Source organism: Aspergillus neoniger (genome assembly GCF_003184625.1).
Source record: "Aspergillus neoniger CBS 115656 unplaced genomic scaffold BO87scaffold_35, whole genome shotgun sequence".
In the NCBI taxonomy this organism is placed as follows: Eukaryota; Fungi; Ascomycota; class Eurotiomycetes; order Eurotiales; family Aspergillaceae; genus Aspergillus; species Aspergillus neoniger.
The window spans coordinates 46,085-68,195 of NW_020291163.1; the positions used below are offsets into that span (position 1 = coordinate 46,085).

The 22,111-nt window shown below is 47.2% G+C and overlaps 7 protein-coding genes and 1 non-coding gene across 8 annotated transcripts; 4 read left to right on the forward strand and 4 right to left on the reverse strand.

The window, feature by feature from the left end:
• Window positions 1-89: 89 nt before the first annotated feature.
• Window positions 90-1,078, forward strand: BO87DRAFT_444793 (uncharacterized protein; the record flags this gene model as incomplete). Its single annotated transcript, XM_025628142.1, has 2 exons — window positions 90-930; window positions 996-1,078. The coding sequence occupies 2 exons, from the start codon at window positions 90-92 to the stop codon at window positions 1,076-1,078; spliced, it is 924 nt and encodes a 307-aa protein (XP_025476038.1).
• A 1,223-nt stretch (window positions 1,079-2,301) lies between these two features.
• BO87DRAFT_366607 (glycoside hydrolase family 11 protein) lies at window positions 2,302-3,053 on the forward strand (the record flags this gene model as incomplete). The annotated part of the gene is made up of 2 exons (XM_025621844.1): window positions 2,302-2,586; window positions 2,654-3,053. The coding sequence occupies exons 1-2, from the start codon at window positions 2,309-2,311 to the stop codon at window positions 3,051-3,053; spliced, it is 678 nt and encodes a 225-aa protein (XP_025476039.1). The 5' UTR covers window positions 2,302-2,308.
• Window positions 3,054-3,814: 761 nt separating this feature from the next.
• Window positions 3,815-5,732, forward strand: BO87DRAFT_379672 (DEAD/DEAH box helicase). The gene has a single exon (XM_025624099.1). The coding sequence runs from the start codon at window positions 4,060-4,062 to the stop codon at window positions 5,656-5,658; it is 1,599 nt and encodes a 532-aa protein (XP_025476040.1). The 5' UTR covers window positions 3,815-4,059; the 3' UTR covers window positions 5,659-5,732.
• Window positions 5,733-6,504: 772 nt separating this feature from the next.
• Window positions 6,505-7,526, forward strand: BO87DRAFT_379673 (uncharacterized protein). The gene has a single exon (XM_025624100.1). The coding sequence runs from the start codon at window positions 6,848-6,850 to the stop codon at window positions 7,127-7,129; it is 282 nt and encodes a 93-aa protein (XP_025476041.1). The 5' UTR covers window positions 6,505-6,847; the 3' UTR covers window positions 7,130-7,526.
• Window positions 7,527-8,893: 1,367 nt separating this feature from the next.
• On the reverse strand, window positions 8,894-9,198 carry BO87DRAFT_400254 (uncharacterized protein; the record flags this gene model as incomplete). The annotated part of the gene is made up of 2 exons (XM_025625508.1): window positions 8,894-8,912; window positions 8,972-9,198. 2 exons carry the CDS (start codon window positions 9,196-9,198, stop codon window positions 8,894-8,896), a joined length of 246 nt encoding a protein of 81 aa, XP_025476042.1.
• A 2,085-nt stretch (window positions 9,199-11,283) lies between these two features.
• On the reverse strand, window positions 11,284-17,546 carry BO87DRAFT_342321 (uncharacterized protein; the record flags this gene model as incomplete). The annotated part of the gene is made up of 11 exons (XM_025620732.1): window positions 11,284-12,521; window positions 12,582-13,084; window positions 13,146-13,655; window positions 13,714-13,911; window positions 13,984-14,260; window positions 14,333-14,524; window positions 14,576-15,723; window positions 15,783-16,081; window positions 16,141-16,365; window positions 16,480-17,161; window positions 17,232-17,546. 11 exons carry the CDS (start codon window positions 17,544-17,546, stop codon window positions 11,726-11,728), a joined length of 5,145 nt encoding a protein of 1,714 aa, XP_025476043.1. The 3' UTR covers window positions 11,284-11,725.
• Window positions 17,547-18,157: 611 nt separating this feature from the next.
• On the reverse strand, window positions 18,158-20,454 carry sit1 (putative siderochrome-iron transporter Sit1; the record flags this gene model as incomplete). Its single annotated transcript, XM_025626260.1, has 12 exons — window positions 18,158-18,459; window positions 18,566-18,625; window positions 18,679-18,866; window positions 18,920-19,013; window positions 19,060-19,117; window positions 19,168-19,493; window positions 19,540-19,633; window positions 19,689-19,793; window positions 19,861-19,895; window positions 19,975-20,050; window positions 20,103-20,186; window positions 20,239-20,454. The coding sequence occupies 12 exons, from the start codon at window positions 20,452-20,454 to the stop codon at window positions 18,158-18,160; spliced, it is 1,638 nt and encodes a 545-aa protein (XP_025476044.1).
• Window positions 20,455-21,612: 1,158 nt separating this feature from the next.
• Window positions 21,613-21,683, reverse strand: BO87DRAFT_t223. Its single transcript has one exon. It is a non-coding gene; the product is annotated as a tRNA-Gly (tRNA).
• Between the last annotated feature and the right edge of the window lie 428 nt (window positions 21,684-22,111).

Sequence of the window (22,111 nt, forward strand, 5' to 3'; positions counted from 1 at the left end):
ACCACAACACAGACTGTCTACCCAACAAGCTACCCACGCGCTCTTAATTTACTACAAATAACTTCCATCTTTCGTCTTTACGTATAATCATGTCTTCCGATCAAAAGGCCAGCTCTCTCCCAGCTCCAAACAGTGTGCAGCCAACCAAAGGCCCAAAATACAAACGCAAACGCCTGTTGTGGATCCTTCTCGGAACCTTTTTCCTCGTCGCCATAGTGGTTGTCGTTGTCTGTCTCTCAGTCTTGCTCCCTAAAAAGTTTAAGCACGACAACAACGATGATGGAAGCAGCCATAACACCGGAGTAAGTACTACTCAGGGGAATGACACCCTTCCTATGGATCCCGATGGAGGCACTTACAACGAAGGCGGTCCTCACAATGAAACTGGCACTCATACCGCGAGTGTCACTCCGACCGGTGATGTTCCGCACCAGCCAAGTGCTACTTCTAATGGGGAGGACTCTCAGCGGCCAACTGCAGTTGTCAATGTAACTGACACACAGCCCGTACAGGGAGGAAGCCAGTCCCAGGATGGAGAATGCCATGTTGTCAGCAAAGTATCTCACACCTTCTATGGATATCCCGACAACGACCCTCCGGGTTCAGACATCTCGGAAGACTGTGGCCGTGGCATGGCGGCTGGCGGCATCGGCACCCACGAGAATCCGCTCACCTTCGCCACGGCACCTGGCGAATTCGACAGATGCGAGACTGTCTACTCGCCGTACCTACAGAAATATCTGATCAACGAAGACTATTGCGAACAGTGCACTAAAGATTGGAAGAGCCATATCTGGCATGTCGACGTGTGGTTGGGAGGCAACTCAACCACCTACGGCACGGAGCAGCTGAAATGCGAGAATAGTCTGACTTCAGATGAAGAGAGCCAGGTCGTGGTCAAGAACCCAAGCAGTACTCTGCCTGTTGATCGTGAGTTCTTTTACATGTTAATGTTGTCATTGTGTCGTGCTCATATACTGATGGTTGTATCATAGTTACCTCGTTCTATCTGGGCGGCAACTCGGTTTGCAGCCTGGATCACATTTATCCGGATTACGATACCAAAGACTATTGCTAAATGGTGATCTTTCTTCCGGGAGGAGTGAGATTGATTGCTATACTACTTTTTTCAAGTTGATGTTTTATTAGCCAGTTGTTCGCCATTTTGCTTATGATAGGTTTTGCTGGTTTTGACCCTTGCTACTATTTTCCTGCATCACAATAATACACTCCATGTTGCTTTGCTCAGCTGCCTACAGACTTAGCAGTGCTCAATGACAAATATTCTAAATCATATTGAAACGCGTAGACCCTCAGATAATGCCACAGGAGGGAAGAGTATGGTAATTTCACGGCAGAGCATCTCACCAGTTCTCAGAATGGAAAGAGCACTGTCATGGCACTATTGGCGCCCCACCCAGTGGAGACTTATACTACAAAGTATCGGGCGGCTATCTGAGCAATCGGATCTTCTTGAGCCACAGGCTAATATCAAAACATCTTGTGGCGTCTAGCCTTGTTTTTATTTGACCGTCGGGAAGCCGGTTCTGCACAATCTTTTCCCTTGCGTTTTACTTTCCGATTAGGTTTCATGCGAAGGATCTCAATTGGCACCTTCCTTAATAAGTAGTGATAGTAGTATTATCCTCAGATTTAACGCGGCGGTGGCACTCTGCTAAGTCACTAACGGCAGGAGACACTCCCTTAAGTTAGCACACGCTAGCATTTTCCTTCCTAACTAGATACAGGCAGTACGTCTCCGTCTAGATTCCAGTAAGATTATAATTAATGATAAGTAGTATACAGAGTCATCAATGGTTTTCCATGTCATTAATGATTGGATGATAGCCAAACTATGGGTCTTACGTAATGAACAACGAAGCCTTCGAGCCAAGATGCATTTAACACAGCAATAGAGTCAGCCTATACAGGCGGATATCGATGTTCACAACCAGAAATCTAGGCCCTTGAAGCTCCACTGCCTATTCGAACAGGCATTATGATTTCAGGATGTCTGCAGGACCCTAGAAGGAGATTTAGGCTGTTTCGGGAGATCAATTCGGCTTTCCAAATCGCCCACGGATGCTCCACCGACTAGGCTAAACCCCATCACAGCGGACGTTTCAGGTACGGCAGGGTCTCACATTTAGGGCCTCGGCAGGGTCTCGGCAGGTACCCTTCTTAATAAAGGCTAAATAGCTTCTGCAGAATCATGGTTATATCAGGAACGTCTCCTCCGTCGCTGCAGACCTTCTCTGCTTACTCCCAGCCCCATTGAATCAACTCCTCAAACCAAGTCTCTTTCAACATGCTTACCAAGAACCTTCTCCTCTGCTTCGCCGCAGCTAAGGCTGTTCTGGCAGTTCCCCACGACTCCGTCGTCGAGCGTTCGGATGCCTTGCACAAGCTCTCTGAGCGTTCGACCCCGAGCTCGACCGGCGAGAACAACGGCTTCTACTACTCCTTCTGGACCGACGGCGGTGGTGATGTGACCTACACCAACGGTGACGCTGGCTCGTACACCGTCGAGTGGTCCAACGTTGGCAACTTTGTTGGTGGAAAGGGCTGGAACCCTGGAAGTGCGCAGTAAGTTAACCTCTCTCAAGCTGTCCCTCTAGGGTATTCAGTGAAACAAATGCTCACATACCTCCAGGGACATCACCTACAGCGGCACCTTCACCCCTAGCGGCAACGGCTACCTCTCCGTCTATGGCTGGACCACTGACCCCCTAATCGAGTACTACATCGTCGAGTCCTACGGCGACTACAACCCCGGCAGTGGAGGCACGTACAAGGGCACCGTCACCTCCGATGGATCCGTCTACGATATCTACACGGCTACCCGCACCAACGCCGCTTCTATCCAAGGAACCGCTACCTTCACCCAGTACTGGTCCGTTCGCCAGAACAAGAGAGTGGGAGGAACTGTTACCACTTCCAACCACTTCAACGCTTGGGCTAAGCTGGGCATGAACCTGGGTACTCACAACTACCAGATTGTGGCTACCGAGGGCTACCAGAGCAGCGGATCTTCCTCCATCACTGTTCAGTGAGCTGTGGATGTCCAACTGTGCTTGCAGGGATTGGGTGGATGTGGGAAATGAGTGCGATGGTCCTTGCAAATACTGAGCAGTCGTATGATGTGTGAAACAATTATTTGTTCGCTATCAATGCACTTGTCATCTGGAGTCAATCAAGCCCCCCAGCGTAGTATCCTTCGTACTCCGAGAATAGTACATTACGAAGTATGTCGGCAGATCGAGGCGCACCACTATCCGAGGGATACCTCTTTTGGTCTAGTTGTAGCAGTCTGTGACATTAACATCAAGGATTATGCGTGCAAGCTCCCGTCATATTGTAGCGGTCATTTCGGAGTAGACGACACCGGTTGATCGAGCCATAACGCTATGAGCTATAATTTGAACAGCAGGAGTCCAGACGGTTCCGACCTCAGTGGTTCCAGTAGGCATCTTCTTTTACACGTTAGGGGGTGTCTCAATTTCAGACAACCAGCAATTTTTCACGTTCGGGATGTCCCACTTATCTCTTATGATCCTTCAACACGTCTACCAATGAAAGCCACTTTTTACTATTGTAAGTAAAAATCGACAAGCCCGTCAGCGCCATGGACAAGCTTCGCAAAGGAAAGCTCCTATTCGCTTTCCGATCAAGATGGGCGGCCCGCTCTCCATTTCAGGGCGGTGGGTCTAAAGCAGCCAATCATCAACAGCTTACTAAGGGGTTGTCTTGGCAGGCAAATCTCGACGAGATTCAAAGAGACCCACGAGGCAGTTGGCTTCACACCTCCATCAGATCCATCTCCATCATATATCATATATATAAAGTGAAAAGGAGATGAGAAGGGAGCAGACTTACTCACTGTTCCACTACCTTGCTATTTGCAGGTAAAAACGGCCATTTGCCGAATCGTCATACTATAATTTCACTGTCGAAATTTTCCTCTAGCAATTAGTTGCAGGTTTTTCTATATAAATAGAAACTCAACCATCCATCATGCAGAGTCCTGGAACCACCGTTGGCACGGTGCTATATGAGACCATGGCTGGAAAGCTGAACCCTAAGCTTCTCCAAGCTCTCAAGGTCTTGGGTTTCACCCATATGACGCCCGTTCAGCAACGGGTGCTAACTGAACTGCCAGATTGGCGCAGTGACTGCCTCGTCCAGGCTAAGACCGGTACCGGCAAGACGCTGGCTTTCCTGCTGCCTACATTGCACTGTCTTCTTGACCCCACCATGGCACCGCCTAGAGGGCAGGTCGCCACCTTGATCGTTACCCCTACGCGTGAACTGGCCCAGCAGATTGCCAAGTCATGTGACCAACTGACATCGCAAATGGCAGTACCTCTGAAATGCGACATTGCTGTTGGTGGAACCGCTCGGGCTTCTGCGTTTTCGCGCTTCATGAAAGAGGCTCCCTCTGTTCTTGTAGCAACTCCAGGACGGTTGAAAGATTACCTGTCCGAGCCCGAGGCGGCTATCAAGCTGTCTAACATTCGGACCTTGATTCTGGACGAGGCCGATACGATGCTTGAGAGTGGCTTCCTAGCTGATGTGAAGCACATTATCCGACACATTCCCCCCAAAAGCGCCGGATGGCAGGGAATGTGCTTCTCTGCCACTCTTCCTCCCAAAGTCAGGGATGTGGTCAGTGTTGTGCTCAAGCCAGGCTACAGTAGCATTTCTACTATTGATGAAAACGAAACCCCAACGCATGAGAGAGTTCCCCAGTATCATGTGCTGATGCCGTCTGTGGCAGATTCTTTCACCACTCTTGCCTCCCTTCTTCAGTTGGAAACGAAGACCAGTTCGAAAATCATCGTTTTTGGCGTCACGGCAAACATGGTCAGTCTCTTCGCAGCTGCCTTTTCTCGGGGCTTGACGAAATTGAGTGTGTTTGAGATTCACTCCCGACTCAGTCAGAGCGCTCGCACCAAGACTACCGCTCAATTCAAGGAAGCGGCTGCCGGAATCCTCTTCGCGTCAGACGTCATTGGCCGTGGCATGGATTTCCCCAACGTCGACTTGGTCATCCAGGTTGGCTTGCCGACCAACGGCGAACAATACGTTCACCGTGTTGGTCGTACAGCCCGTGCCGGCAATGATGGTCGCGCCATCATCCTCCTCACCGAAGCGGAGACCTTCTTCCTGAGAAACAATCGCCACTTACCCATCCAGCCCCATCCCCAGACCGACGCCATCATCGAGGGAGCTGCCTCGTATGCAGAGACCGTTGCGGAAGCTATGTACACTATCGATGAAGAGAAGAAGCAACGCGCCTACTCGTCTTTCATCGGTTTCTTTGCTGGTTCGGGTCTCCTGAAGCAGCTTCGTCTCGACAAACCGGGTCTTGTTCAGATGGCCAATGAGATGGCTATCCAAGGCATGGCATGCCCTGAGCCCCCTGTCATCGACAAGAAGATCGTTGGCAAGATGGGGTTGAAGGGTATTCCCGGATTCAACTATGGACACGGAGGTGACTCGGTTCGAGGCTCGTCTTTTGCGCCGCGTGGTCGTCCTGGTGGCAAACGCGATGCCAGTATTGGCGGGCCAGGCGATGGCAGTGGGTTTGAGAAGAGACAGAAGAGCGCGCGCGGCAGGGGCCGTGGACGGCGTGGAGGGGGCCAGAGATCAGCATAACTGGACAGTCACTGATTATAGTGTTAGCATTCTAGACAATAGACAATAGACTTACCATCATCCTAACAAATGACTATGACTTTACGTTGAGCAAAATCACAAGCAGGACTTCATCCAAACAGTCGGGAACATACCTAGAGCTACAAGTAATCCTGCAATAAGGCTCATTTCAGTATGAAAACTCCGATAAAGAACCCAGTTCGTAATTTTCCTTTGGCAACTCACGAGCCCATTGTCACGTCACGTTCATCCGCGTTGCTTCTTTCTCCTCTTTCTTCTCATTGTTCCCCCCATTCTTCTATCAACAAAGCGTCGTTCCCTTCCTTTTCTTTGTCCTCTGATTCCAGAAGCCACTGTAAACTCTGTTCTCTGCAGCAAAGCTCCACTTTTGTGTCTCTCTTTCGTGGATCCCAAGCTATGGGTTATACGGCTTGCTCCCACGGCCATGGCAGCTTGGCCGTGAGAGTTGCGCCTAAGTTCAAGCTTTCACGCAGTAAGTTTCGAGAATGTCTTCGATTTTGATAGGATGTTTGTACCTGGTATTGCGGTACAAACCAGAGGTAATGCTTCCAGGTCATACAAGCTTAATTGCATATTCTATATTAAGCTTTCGCTCAGCCATCTCCAGACATTATCTCCGGTATCGATATGAAGAATATACATCTTTTACTGCGGCAATGACCAGGGCTGCAGTGCTTCCAAGACATACAAGCCCATTTGCATATTCTGAGTCTGATTTCATGAAGCATTTATATGATGGACTCTTCATCTTCCTGCAGTACTCCGAATATGTTCGGAACAATTCAGTTATTACAGTTTACTGATACATATCACTCATAGTAACTCTCCAGATTGACGGTATACTCCTCTACTATATACGCTGCAGATGAATTCCGGCGATGGATTTCTCCCAACACCGGAGAAAGCAGCTTTAGAATCTTTCAATCATCCATCCCCAAAGTCAAGAATCAAGTCATCTCATCTATATAAACCATGAATCAACCACACCAATCTGAAAATCATCATCGCTCACAACGGTCTTCACACCCTGACATCTCCAGCTCCAGCTCTCCTCCAGACAGTATCTAAACAGTTGATCTCGAGAATCCCACTCAGTCCAACCCAAGATACCACTAACATATAGTATACCCCACCGCAATCTGCTACCGGTATAATATATATATCCAAAATGTCTGACAGAACCGGCTCCACCAACACCAACACCAACAATAACAACAAGTCCGGAGGTAGTACCAGCGGCGGAGCTCAGATCACTGAAGCGAAAGCCAGCATCATCACCAGCCCAAGGAACATCAACCAACTGAGTACCTGGGGCCAATCCGCCCGAGACAGACGTCAGGGAGGTAACAAAGGATCTGACAGTAAGGGACCATCTGATTCTCCTTCCAGGTCAATGGGATGTGAAAGCTGTCTGCTATCCTGTCATACCGGATGGCCAAGACTTTATTGACCGACCGACCGAATCCGGTCGGGTTGATCGGAGCTTTTCTTTTTGGTCTGGAACCACATACGAGAGTCTCACCCTGTCTTTCGGTTTCTTTTCTGTATGATCGCTCCTTTATCCGTGGGTCTGTCCTTACAAAGTAGGTTGCAGTGATATTCAGGAGGGTCCCATCGCAGTCTCCACAGGTCGTGGCATCATGGACTTTGATGTTCTTGCTTGCCTTGCCTTACCTTGCTATATATAGTAAGTAAATCCTGTGGGTGGGTTCATGGGTACTTAACTTTACTTTGAGTATGTCATTGTGACTATACTTTAAGGAAGGGGTGGCATCATCCGACCGTATACATAGATGCGAAGCAGTTACGATGAATAAATGAAATTATGAATGGAAAATGAATTTTCCTCGTAGTAGTAGTAGTAGTAGTAGTAGTAGTAGTAGTAGTAGTAGTAGTAGTAGTAGTAGTAGTAGTAGTAGTAGTAGTAGTAGTAGTAGTAGTAATATGAACTACCCGAAAGCAGACATGACACGACATGACATGACATTAGTTAATCGCCGTAGTAGTGTAACATGAAACCACCAGTCCGGTCCAGTCACCATGACAGAATTACTAAGTACCTACCTCAGGGGATGGATGAAACAGTGCTGTGCAATAAATCGCTCACTGACATACATACTACTAGTCAGCTCCGTACTACAGTAAGCACCGCCTTGCGAATGCGAACAGTGGTAAAGACTGCAGTGCCCCTGATTCTAAGGCTCTAGCTCTAACCTAGCGATAAATGAACACATTAATTACTACCTACTATACTACTACCCCTACCCCTGACACTAGCAAACCATCAATTTAAATACCTTAAATCCCAAGTATGATCCTCATACCACAAACTAGTATACACCAATGTCCCCACCATAATCAATCACCTGCAGAAAACGATCAAACCCCCATACCCATACCCAAAATCCCTACAGACTATCATCCCAACTATCGAATAAATAGTTCCCTGATTGGCCGACATTATTCTCCACTGATTTGATTAACTGACTGATTGACTGATTGACCCGATCGCCGTGGCGTAAGATAGACACTTAGTAGCTTTAGTGGCGTGGCGTGGCGTGGCAGGGCAGGGCAGGGCAAGACAGGGCAAGGGCCGTTCTATCCGAGCGGGAGACTAAAATCGTTAGCGTCGGGAGGGAGGGAGGAGAATTTCAGGGATTGTGAGTGGTTACTAGACTAGTTTGTCGCTAGCGTTATCTGTGAAGTGTCTGGGCTGTTCTAGAAAATTGAAACCGGTTTGAGTCACTCATTCATTCATTATCTAACTATCTACTTTGTAGTGGGTAGTAGGGTAGTGTGTATGATGTGCGTGTGATGGCAGGATTAATTAATCAATTAATTTAATTGATAATTGATTTCTTCGGAACAGGTTTTTTGCAGAGTACATACAGTAGTAGTATGTAGGATAGGATAGGATTAATGTTCCGATCGATGTTATATCACTCATTTTGTATATACGAATAGAATGGAGAAGAAGAGATAATGTAAAGCGTGCATATCCCGCGGGTATTAATTAAGTATTATATCTAATTTATCCATAACAATCATGACATGATGCAAAAAGAAAACCAATGCTCCCAACTATGCAATCAAATCCTTCTAAACACCCATGCTTTGCTTTGCTTTGCTTTGCTATATTCCGTCCAGCGATTCATTATTGTTGTTGATTATGTTGTTTTCGTTCGTAGTGTAATGTTGTATAGTGTGGTATAGTTCAAGCGAAGTGGAAGAACCTATTATTTCATCGTTAGCACCAAATCCCAAAGTGGAATAGACAGTGGATGGTACATACTTCCTCGAGAATCTAGCCTTCCACTTCTTCTCAGATTTGTTGCTGCTCGCACAAGAATCCAAATGCTCCTGGGAGGCGTTGGTAGACTGGACTTCCTTGGCGAAAGCAGCATCAATGACGTTGCTGTCAACGCTGCGAGGGGTGCTGCAGGCACTGCGGTTGCGACGAGCCTGCTTGGAGCCAAGGCCATAGGATTCAGGGCCGATCAAGGGATAAGGGATAGTCATTTTGATGGTGGTAGTTGTTGAGGAATGTGGGATAGATAGATTTGTGTGGAGGTTTTGGAATGCGATGATGTAGAGAGTAGAAGAGAAGCTTGCTTGCTTTGCTTTGCTTTGCTTTGTTGGATGGATGGATAGTAATTCCAAGTCGCAATTGACGGTACCAGAAGGGAGTTTATATAACTTTTTTCTTCCCTTTGCGAGTAGTACGTACTCTATGATTCCTTGTTCCTGACTTGCGTTATTTTCCCAATTTTCTTCTCCTTTCTTTTTTTTTTGCTGATCATGCGAACAGTAAACCCGACCCCCCATTCCAAAAATAATTTCGACCGTCCGAACGGCACTTTGGATCCGAACGGGCGATTGCAAGGACTAGAACGTGGCTAGCTTGCTCTGCTTTGGGTTTAGTCATGGCGAAAAACGGGAAGCTACTACTATAGCTAACTAACAAGCAACGCCACCCTTATCAAATCACGCATAGAAGACCAGGTCTGCTTCAAGTCTAGAAGGAAAAACTTTTCTTTTCCTTTACCCAACACTTTGACTTACTCACACCCAACCACCATAACCACCACCAATATCTTCATGATAGTAGTATCTACTCGGTTAAATCGGCGCGTTGGGTTGATAGATTTTCGCCATTGCAATTATCAATATTATTTTATTTTCTTCATAGAATAGTCTCGATCACCAGACAATCTACTGCCAAAAGTTGTACGTAACTCTTCCAACCCCCATTCAAACCCCCAATCCAATTAATTCCCCCCCCCCTGAGGAATGCGAATGCGAGTTGTTGTTGCAACTTGCAACTTGCAACACGGGATCCCGACCGGGAGTGTGGCGGCAATCGGGTTCACCCCATCCATTATTCTCGCTTCCCGTCTAGCTGTGTGTACCATGGCAGCTGAAGGGGACAGAACTTTCCGTGCTCAAACTCTAATGTTTAATTCTCCGATTCTTTTTCTGGCTTGCCTTTCATGCTGAGGTCTAGATGTGACACACACACACCGTAACTAGATACTTCCCACCATATGACTATACCATCATACACATTAGTTACACCGCCTTAACAATATTGCAAATGCGATCGTCATTCCACACCACCAAAGTACACGTACGTATATTCACAAAATCGGTCAGAGGCTCCTCATTCCATATTCCATATTCCATATCCTTTCTTCATGATGACGAGGCCTATGATGAAGATGATATCCGCCAAGGTACATACATCCCTTATAGACCACAATAGAAGGAAAAAATGTATACTAGTAACTACTACGTACGTACTTGATTTACTGGTAGCGAGCAATGCTTAGTCCCTTTCTCTTGCTTTTGCCGATCAATTAAGAAGTATGGTCCAGGACGGACCACAACCCAAGAACCAAGCACGAAGATAGGGTAGGCTGGTCGACCTGATAATCCGGATAACGGAACGGAACGTAAAATCATCATCAATGAATAATAATGATAATAATAATAATACCTAATCCATGAATCACCCGCTGATTAGATGGAACCATATAATCGACACCTTCTATACTTCCTACATGAAACTCAAAAAAGTCAAAAGGTCAAAGTCCGCGGCAAATCGGCACCACCATCACGCCAAGCTAAAAAAATGTTTCCCTGTCACGGGGATATTTCCGCCGCCCGGACCTCTTCTTAGTTGAATTTCTTGCAACAGGTTGCTACATCCCCCCTCAATTCCTCACGTCCTGGGCATTCCTATGTAACCAATCGTCACTGGCATGCGACCGTTTTCTTTCACTTGGAATTGTTTTAAGGGGTGATCATCTCATGTGGGATGGATGGAATTATAGATCAATTGATGACGACTACTGATCTTCCAAAATAATTAAATTGTCGTATGAATGATGTTGCTCTACCTATCTACGCGCCGCCTCGATCAGGCGACGTGGATTGGTGGTGGGTGGTGGTGGTGTTGATGTGATGAATGCTTAGCAGCTGCCTCACCCCTGTTGATCACGCTCTCGCCCTGATTTTTCTTCTTCTTCTTCCTTCGATCGCTCTCGCCTCGTCCCACCGGACGCTAGTTAGATACTCACTCACTCACTACCAAGTTTCCGACCCTGGCTATCTAGACTAGTAGTCTAGCTGGCTGGCCCGCCCGACCGACCGACCGACCGACCGGCGACACCTGACTGACTACTACTAGTCTAGTTATCTACTGACTGCCCAACCGAACCAACTAAACAGCTCTAGATGGTTCGATTTCATCTCCTCTCTCACGGTCGCATCACTTCCACACACTAGAGGACTGTGTGTTACTACCGGGAGGCAATATCTTCGAAGCATCGCATCCAATTATTACTGAGGGATTTTTGATTATCAGATTTAAAAGACGCCGACGAATACGGTCGCTTGGATAAACCCGTGCCGGTCGGTACTGTATCAAAGCCATTCGGAATATCCGTGTTGTTTCATTCTGTTGGCTAAAAAGCACGCCATAATCAATACCCAAAGTCCATTCTGTGGGCTGGAACAAAGAAATCATAGCAGTAGGTTCGGACTTTCAGATTCTCAACACCGTGTACTGAACATGGCATCTGTCAAGATCCGATTTCTCAATGATCTCGACCAGACTCCGACCGCTTTTGTTAATTTTCCCCGTCCAGACTGCAGTGAAGCTCTCCTTCGCTTGCAAGATCAGCTTGTGCAAACTGTTCTCCGTATCCTTCGTATTTCCTCCGACTACTAGATCATATTCATGGTACTCCGTCTCGTCACCGAGGACACTACTGGACAAGGTGCCCTCCGCTTTGCTGTTCGGAGTTACATAGAGATGTCCATCTGAGTCCTTATCGGTATCTGTATCCTCCATCAGTTCGAACTCTTTCGTAGAGAACAGACAGACGTCGTCGTTGCCGCTGGTCACGATAATGCGCGCATTCGGGATGCTGATTTCAGCGGCTGTGGTGTTTTCGCCCTTAATGGTGATGCCTGTCACTTTGCCGGATTCATAGGTGACGCTGGGGATGGTATAGTCAAGTTTGGGCGGAGGTGCATGTTCAAATCCCCCAACTAGGCCTTTCGCTACATGGTCGATGAACACCTGCACCGGGTCGGGAGGAGGTGAGCCACCGAACAAGTTCGCAAACAGGTTGATCAGCATCATCACAACGCCAAGAACCGCGAGCACAGCCCCGAGTATGGGCAAAGCTGTGGCAAATACCCCGGTGACCGTATAGAGACCAATGGATGAGCCGACCTCCACAATATCCAAAACCACGGTGAGTGTTTGCGAAAGCAGCGCGATCGTGTTGATGATCTTTCCTCCCGTTGTCAATTTGTCCCAGTCCTGGACCAAACTGTTTCTCGTTAGTGGATACCGGGGTAGGTAACCTGCGGAGTGTAATGACTGAACCGACCTGAACGTCATTGCGATAACGAGCCCAATACCCAGAAAAGCGTTGAGGATTTTGATAGCATTTCCAGATACATTCCACTTTCCCACCACTTCCTCCCCGCCGGCTGGAATATTCTCTGGCGGTTTATCGGCGCCTTCGTTCCAACGTCCTGCATTGTCGCCTTCGGTAGCTGGGCCCTCTGGGAGCAAGTGGTCGCCAACAATCTCGTTGAATGTGCCTTCGCCATTAATCTCGTCGGACATCTCAGCGAGCCCACCTCCACTTTCAGAAACTGACTTCTCAACCCCCTGGTTTAGAGTGGCGGTATCTAAGGCGTCCTCTGGAGTTGTGGCAGTATCTCTGTTTTTGTAATTATTCCAGGCATCACGAGCCTGACTGATGCCATTCACAACGGTCTGTATCATCTCCAATATGACCACAGCTTTCTTAGCGTCTTCCATGGTGTCCCAATCTGTGATCAGCCCATAGAGACTCGACGCAAGTTGGAATACGTAATACGCGACCTAGTGAACTTCGATTAGCTCTACCGGTCCGGTCCGATCGCGAAGAGTCACAATGACATACCATTCCTATAGTAGCAATTGGCTTCAGCTTCTTAAGCCCTGGCAGGCTGTTACCGATAGCTTTTGTCACCTGCTCAAAGCTAGCTTCCGCCAATTGAAACAACCTCGTTCCTTGCAAAGCAACCGCAAGGCCTTTGCCTATCGCGGTCAGCCACTTCTTCGCTTCTGCAAAGAACACCGCCCCCTTCTCCACGATATTGCTGGCCCTGGCCTCAGCGGTTGCAGTTTGATCAAGTCCATTCGCCTTTTCAAACTCTTCTATGTCTTTTTCCAACCCCTTGCGCACATCCTCATCGACGGAAGGATCTCCCTCAAGGACACGTTGAATGAGATCCTTCATCGAATCATGTAACCATTGACCAGCCAGGTCCTCGTCTGGATCAATGTATGGATAATGAATATGGCGCTCACTGGCGAAGCCAACGAAGTATTCGAACCACTGATCAGCTATTCCCTCCGATGGTGCCAATGCGTCAAGGATACAGCACTCGCGGTTGATAACATTTACGCTCTGATTGAAACATCGCATCAATAGAAAGCCACAGTATAAGCGCAACGCTTTTACTTACGCCCTGGATAGGATGTGCTAGATACGTCAACATTCGCCCCTTATCCTTCAAAGCGGCGTAAAGAGTGCAGGCCCACTCCGTCGGGTTATCGTCGAGATATTTATCGAGTATGTCTTTATTAAATTGTCGAACGGCTTCAACAGAAGCCCGGCGGTTGATTTCTGCATATTCCTTGGACTTTGCAAGACACTTGTCACCCTACAAGAGATAATGAAAGCGCATTAGAATTCTCTCATTCATCAGAGATTTGTTATGTCGCATAATACTCACATTTCCGTCCCACCAATACCGCATGTTCTTCTTCTCCTGCTCTGTGAACTTGTCTTCATACTTGTCATAACGCATCACCGACTGACATAGAAACGCCGGGGCGTACTTCTCTCGAAAGAATTTCCGCAAGTCTGACGGGAGATTTTCCGCCAAACTCGAATCTAAGTTTGTGGGCTTGGCCTGGCCTGTCAAATCTTCGCGCTGATTGTCATCCATGTGGTAGAACATCATCGATTTGATGAATACTTGGGTCATGTTATGGATCCGTGCCGCGATACTTGGTCAGCTACGGAAACCCGTTCGTCCTATGGGTCATATTTAACTTACTGCAACCTCATCATAGCCATACGGATTGAGAAGTTCGTCAACAGTAGGCTCTTGCAGCAGATGCAACTGTTCAGTCACATCTGCTGGGTGTAAGGCCGACGTGAACGATGTCGGCGCAGTCAAGTTCGCACAATCTGCAAACGCTCTAGATGTCTTCAATCGCATATCATAGATCTCGGAATCATCAATGTCGGAAGTCCCACAGATGTAATGCCTGCATATGTTAGCACATGAAGCAAGACATATGGCACAGGTAACTACCAACCTATCTCCTTTTGTGTCACGCATCAGAGGGTTGTAGTCGAAGATGGCGCCCTTGACAGTGCGTAGGTCCACATCATAGTCGATATAGAATGACTGGAAAAGAATCGGAAGAGTAATATCAATCCCCAACTGGGACTGGAAATTCACATTCAGGGTGTTGACGTCCATTCCAGCATCGGAGATAAAAGGCACGATGCTTGCAAGGTTAAATTCTACGGTTGCTCTAGTCCTTCCGTCATCCAGTATTACCTCCCAGCTATCATAAAGCCTCTCAAACTCTCGATTGTATTTTTCGTTCAGTCGATCTCTGAGCTCGTCAAGAATAGGTACTCTCGTTTCTGTGGTCTGGGATCCATCGGGTGGGTACAGAAATCCCCATTGGACGTCCATACCGGACACAGGATCCTTCGGTTCATCTATTGGTTCATCCGGTGCCCAAGTGCTCTTGTCGTATTGCATTGAGACTGTGATAACGGGTATGTATTCCCCTTCATCGTCGCTTTCATTTTCGCCTGCTTGCCGCTTAGCTTGAAGCAGCTGGATGTTTTTTGCTACGCTTTTGGGCAATGTCTCAAATGCTTGGACGTCCTTCTTTGAGCAATCTACTGGTGCATCTGTGGTAGAAATGAGTACCACACCCTTACCCGACAGCCCGTGAGGGTAAAGTGATAGAACCCCATGTTCAAACATATTTTCTTGAACTCTGCGTGTCCATTGAAACGTTCTCCTATGGTGGTTCACCTTGCATCTCATCTGAGGCACGTCATTTATAAGAATACAGTCATCTATGACGCTCAAGTCGGGCAGCGTGTATGCCGAAGGCAAGTTGGAGTCGCCTATTGCTAACAGCGAAAATCTCCTTTGTATCCTGTCCAGAGGCATACCATTGGGTAGTTGTCGAGGGTTGTATTTCATCGCTTTTAGCTGGTCACTTGGAGAGACCAGGGCCGGGAAGATTTCGGACCGTGAAATGAAGCCTTCCTCTCTTTTCCCATAACTTCCAAAGAGTTCGAAATTCAGTCGCTCATGGATAGCTTGAATGTCGTTCTTCGTGAATGTCGAACTGAGTTCGTGAAATGACGCAAGAAGTGAGAGTCGCTTCTTCGGTGGAAGGGCACGAAGAGCACGGGCCGTGGCTTCCACAGCTCTCTGAATGAATCAATTACAAGGGCGAATCGAATATGGTAATAAGGACCGCTTGAACTTACGTTGGGATCATTTATGGCAAGAAGGTAACCGTTCGCGTGATGCGATTGCTCGCCTGCCCACAGCGACACGCTGTATACGGTCTGCTCTGTTTCGGGGCCCACTTCTATGGATCTTATTTCCACAATTTCGTACGCATTATTATCGAGACTTCCAGCCAGGCGATAGAGGATATGTCCCCTTCTCAGTGGCCCAATATGGGTATGTGGACAACTCCCTTTGGCGGAATCTGGGTCTACCGCTCGAAGTCCAGTAGTAGTGTAGAATACCTGCGATGGTGTTGTGAAAGGATTTTCACCGTCTGTCATTTCATCAGTTTACTTAATACTGCCGAAAAATGTCAATGAATGTGGAGCTTACTGAAACCGACCGAGCACACTTTCAGAGCCTTTGACGCTACGGTGCCATACCCTTCGTGGCTATATCGCGGCGGCTTTGCAGACACAAGGAATCGGTTGTTGTTCGTAAACCCCTCTATCTGCTTCGATTCACTTCGAGAAAGATTCAGGTTTGTTCCAGATAAGAGACTAGATTGTAATTCGACAGGTATAAGCGGAGATAAATTCCTGTAACTCATGGATGTAACTATATCATTGCAGTTAGCTCTGACCTCATATTCCATAAAAGTTCACATGAAGGTAAGCCGGGATGGGCGAGCCTAACCCTTGTTGATCCAGTCTGTTAGAGCGCTAGTATTACGTTCTCTCCATGCGGTGCGTACACCATCACGCCAATTCTCGGACATGTTGTAGTAGAAGGTCGTGTAGAGCTTCTCGGAGTAGCTTACAAATTCGTTGATGATAGCTTTTTCGTCAATCAACCTCTTCAAACTTGCTTGGATGCTGTCGAGGTATGGGCGAAGTTCTGGAACTGAATCTGTATCAATCGCAGCTATAACTGCCTTGTAGAAGAAGTTAAGTGCGTCAAAAGTCGACAGCGAGCCTAGCACAGAGCAATATGCCATCGTTGCAGCTATACCACAATTCTTCACGATACTGTCTGTCTCCAGCTCACTGCGTCGTCCCTGTTCATCCCATGTTACAAGGGACCAGGCATGGAGTGCTTTAAAGCTTGGTCTGTCTTTCGAGAACAGTCTAAATATGTCAAGCCATGCAGTTTTGTAGTACAGGTAGTCCGCGACCAGAAGGGTTGAAATACTAAACAAATGATCCGACCTTGTGGGATCAGTCAAGGCAAGGTTGATGATGAAAGATTTGGTTTGTATTCTGTTGATGAAGTAGTCTGCGAAGCCGGTAGTGTTTGCCAGCTCCATGAGGCTGGGGTGGCCATTGCTTTTGAATTTAGTATTGAGATGCTCGGCAAGACACATCGACATGAGGCCTCGGAGTACCCCTGGGGTAAAAACAGGATAGAAGAGATACTGAGATCAATGGGCCCCGTGTTAGCTACTGCTGAAGCATTTCGCAGCCATAAAGAAGTAATGGACTGACCGGTGCCAGTTGCGCTGCCATAGCCACCTGCCAATACCCATCATCATCAATTCTCATAAATTCGGTAGCAAGGAACCAATTCCCCAGCCTGCTGAAGTCATTTCCTGTGTCCATGCCATCAAGCTCCTGGTTGTGACTTTCATCACCAGCAGGGTATGGTTGGTCAGTGCCAATGTACTTCCTCAGACTCTTGAAGTCACTGTTCCAGCGAGCTCGGAAATGAATTCGGCGGGAAAATCCATCAAATGAGATGGCAGGGAGTGTCTTCAAATCCGCCAGAAGGTCCTCCCAGATAGCATCGAAATTGTCAGACATGATCACTGAATATCCTCCCCTATAATCTGACCTGAAGCAAAATTGAAGTAGAAGTGATTAGGGCTGAGATAGAAGTAGAGTAAGACTGAATAACAGAGAAGCAAACCATCAATATGGCTCAACACGCCATGAGAGGTGATGTGATAAGACCACACATCTCTGATCTTAATGCTACTTGAGGTAGCGTTATCTTCATATTCCATTGAGGTGTAATACTTAAACTTGACATCACCCACAAGAGACACAAGCTCTCTGGATTTCCTGGAAGAAGACCAAATGAGCGCGTATGTGGTGGTTGTTTTTCACAGATCACAGCAAGCAGTTGACGAAGTTTCCATGGAAGGTGGCTGACTAACGGAGTCGCGAACCTGTAATTCAACGAGTTAAGCCAGTTCTAGTCGCAACAATCATACGATGCGTGTCTGATTTATCCAATTACTCTGTGGTAACATGTTTTGAAAATATGGTGTGTTTCTGATTTCATAGTTCAATAACCAATTGAGGCAACAGGATATCATCAATAAGCATTATGCTTCTAAGCAATCGCAGCTCCCTGCTACAACTCCAAGGTAGCCATCTATGACCCCGCACTAGTATGCTGTCATAGCTGATCAAGCTTCATCAGTATCCTCTTCCGCATGTGCAAAACTTTGCTCTTTCGTCAGAACCAAGTTGCGGGTGCAGAGAGAAAACGCAACCAGCGGCACGGTCAAGCAAATTCCAGTAATACACAGCAGCCTCTGCGCATGCTTGTAAGCAGCTACCACAGCATCACGATCCGAAGTCCCAATTGGGTAAGTAGTACTGAATGTGAACGGATCCTTATATGCTTGAGCTGCCATGGTGGTGTTACCGAGTCTACTGTTTAGCTCTCCGGGGAGAACTTGGGTCCAGACGGCTCCAGAAATGCTTCCTCCAATTGCAGTGCCGATATTTTAGCATGCCAGGAATGATCCAGTGACAACGGCCAAGTCTTTCTGATGTCAGTATTAGTCTTAGACAAGATATAGGAAACTCACGCTCATGCTTGGTGGCAGCTTGGATGCTAGCTTGCGCAGGGTATGGAAACAACCCACCAGCTAAACATACTAGTCAGTTTGATTCAACTTCCATTTGGTGTATTTTAACTTACCAATCCCCAAAAGGATCTGAGCGCCAATTATCCCCGAATGACTCGACGATGTGGGCCCTCCACGGTAATAGATCAGGATTCCATAAGCCACCATGAACAACAATGTACCTCCAACGATGAATGGCTTGAGTAGCCTGACCTTGTAGACTACAAGGCCCAGAATAGATCCAGTGAGAACACTGGCAAAGCTTTGAAGGATAAGCTTGACGTCTATGCAGCGATCAAGTTTCCAGCAGCTTACCTATAAAGAGACCTGATCCTGGTTGCGCTTGTAATACTCTCACCAAAGCTAACAATGAGGACGATGTAGAGATATTCACTCTGAAGAGCCCACGCTGCACCTCGTTAGACAGAGTACTGGCAGTATATGCCCCCACTTACCGGTGTTTAACATAACAGCAATTCTCAGGGCACCCCAGCACGCTCTATCTTTCAGAAGCTATAGACCCATTAGTATCGGAACATCCAAGCCATATATTGACTGCCTACCTTTAATGGGACCATAGGATGCTTGCAGCTTCTCTCCCAAATAACCCATGCCGGAATACAACACAGCCCCAAAACGAGAGGAGCGATGATCCTTGCTTTCTTCCACTGGGAATCCAGGCCGCCGGCTATCGTGAGAGGTACCAGAATCATAGCAAGAAAAGCGATCATCAGGATAATACCAATCACGTCCAGTTGCCAAAACAACTCAATCGCCAGGCGCCGAACACCCAACGTGCGGAAGGCGCCTGCGATATGATCCACTGTACCATCCTTCTTGGCTCTGTGGTACACAATGTAAAGAACCATGAGAAGAGGGAGCGTGCAGACTAGAATCTGTCAGCAATTGACTGACTTGTCCTAGGATATACTCACTGGGATAGATTATTGCAAACATGCCGATTCCCCAGCGCCATGTGGTCATTTTCAGCACAGCCCCAGTTATGTTTCCACTAATCCAAGTGTTGATCTACCGGCATCAGCTGGGTTCAAATACTTCATTATTTCCAACCTGTCCAACTTACCAAAAATGGAAGTGTTGGAATATATGAGAACAACAGACGAGAGCGAAGCGACGTGACATCCGCAACCAAAACCTCGACCAGCAGGGAAATAGCCGTATATCCAATCTATTGCACACCACAATGTTAGTCGAAGCGTAGCAGTATCTGTTTAGCCAAGTGGGACTCAACTCACCTGGTAAAGCACGGCGCCCGCAGCAAACTGCTCGACTGTACTCGAAGACGCCTCAACAATAGTGCTTAATGGACCGTCAGAACACACCAACTCAGGGTAAATTGCATTCAGTACCAAGGGTGTAGAAAAATATCGAGACCAGAATCAACTCCAGTCTCCCAAAAACATCGGCGATCTTAGCTGCAGTCGGCTGCATAATAAGGCACAGTAGTTTCTGAATCACAAGACCAAGGGGCACAAACCTGCGCTGCTGCTGCAATGACCGCTCTGAGAATATCGACACTCGATAACACACTATGTGATTCATATGACGCCGTAGCGTATGGCTAGAAAACCATGAGCATTGATAGTTAAGTAAACATACTGGCGAAGGCCGACCTGATAAGTGCCTCGCAATAGGCTATCGAGGCCGTAGACATAGGCAATGAGGAAAACGCCACAGAATAGAAACACACGGTCGAGTATATGTAGGTGAGATGAAAGAGCCTCGATCCGCTGGACGCCTGGACTTCCAAGTCCTACGCCAGGACCTTGCGCGTCATGAGCCGAAACGGGAGTCTCGGCGGCATGAGAGCTCTCCTTATTATTAGACATCATAGCTCTGGCTTGATTCTTCCGTAGGGTATCCGGAGCGGGCTTTGCCAATAATAGCAGAGAAGTGGTGTGAAAGCGAGTGGGGGATTTGAAAGGATAAAAGAGTGTCGGACGGTGGTAGGAACGTCAGCGGCCATCATCCCAGCATCAGCTAACACCTATGCGACGGGAATAAAATCCCTCTTTCATCCATTTAGTAAACAACTGACTTTCTATCTTATCTGATGAAAGAGGCTGGGGTCTGGAAAGGCCCCACTTCGATCTGATAAATATGCCGCATTGCTGTTGCTACTCACATAAACAAGAATCTCCTTATACTCCTTTTCGGAACACCGATAGGCGAGAGCAAGATATGTTGTGTCCATCCTCTCGTTGGTGTTGCAGCTGTAATATCAATACTATCATGATGAGCAGCTCTCGCCGATTTGACATAAATCCGAGTGCTACTTTCGTCATGTGTATACTATGCTCAGGTTATATCACCACCTGGCGCACCACTTCTGGATGAGGCCATTTTACAGATATATGCGCCTGGCTAGCGTCATGCTGAGCAGCTGAATAGAATGGAGCAATCAAAATGACATATTCACTTCATGTATTCATCCACCTTGAGCAAGTATCATTTGTCGCTGACGATACCAAATCATTCAAGCATTAAAGTCAGCCAAGCTACCCGACCGAGTCACATCACTTCAATACTACCGGTTCTCTCTAAATTTTCCAGTCTTGTGGTACGCATGATGGCTTGCCGATCGCGTTTTCGGATCACCACTCTTGTGCATGGCATGACAAGTGTCAACGAGTCCCTTGTGTACCATAGCCCTTGTGTTAAGCGTGTGGAATGTTACGCAGGCCAGCTTCTTGGTCTGATAAGCATCAGCAACTTCCAGCAGGAGTCAGTTGAAATGTAGAAGTGAATCAGGGAAGACAGTGATGGTGTATCTCGCATTCGGCGACGAAACAGCACAGTTTATCAATAGAAAAGTAACTCAAGAATGAAGACTGTTCCTTCAACAGAAGGAACTACTGAACTGCCCTATGATAAGAGACGATCACAGATATGATAGAAGGGTGGGTGAAAAAGAATGGGTCCATTCGTCTACTAAGCCCGGGTACAGTAGGGTTTAAAAAAAAAGGAAAACAAAAAAGAAATCACATTGCATCATCCGTGAATCGAACACGGGCCTCATCGATGGCAACGATGAATTCTACCACTAGACCAATGATGCTACTTGATTGAAAAGAGTTGGCATGTTTTGAAACATAGCCTACTAGATCGGGAGTTACGCAACTCTTCAACAACGATCATCATCCACCGCACACAAAATCATGGCATACCCTTGACCATCTGACCTGACGTGTACGATATAGATTGTATTAGGTTCTACGGTACCTAGATCATCAGGTCACCCTTCTAAGCTTACTTTGTGCCAGGGATGCAGATACCTACTACTAACAGTAGGCTTTTTGTGATCATCATTTCCAGCGTAAAGGTTAGTGACATATTTTATTGCCAGGAGCGGTTGCACAAGTGTTACACAACCCATCATTTTCATCATCCAAGCTATGCAAGTCAAAGCCCAGTTGGGAACATATTATGCATGTTGCTGAATACAGGGATCATTATAGGGAACAGGAAAAGAATAATGAAACTGCG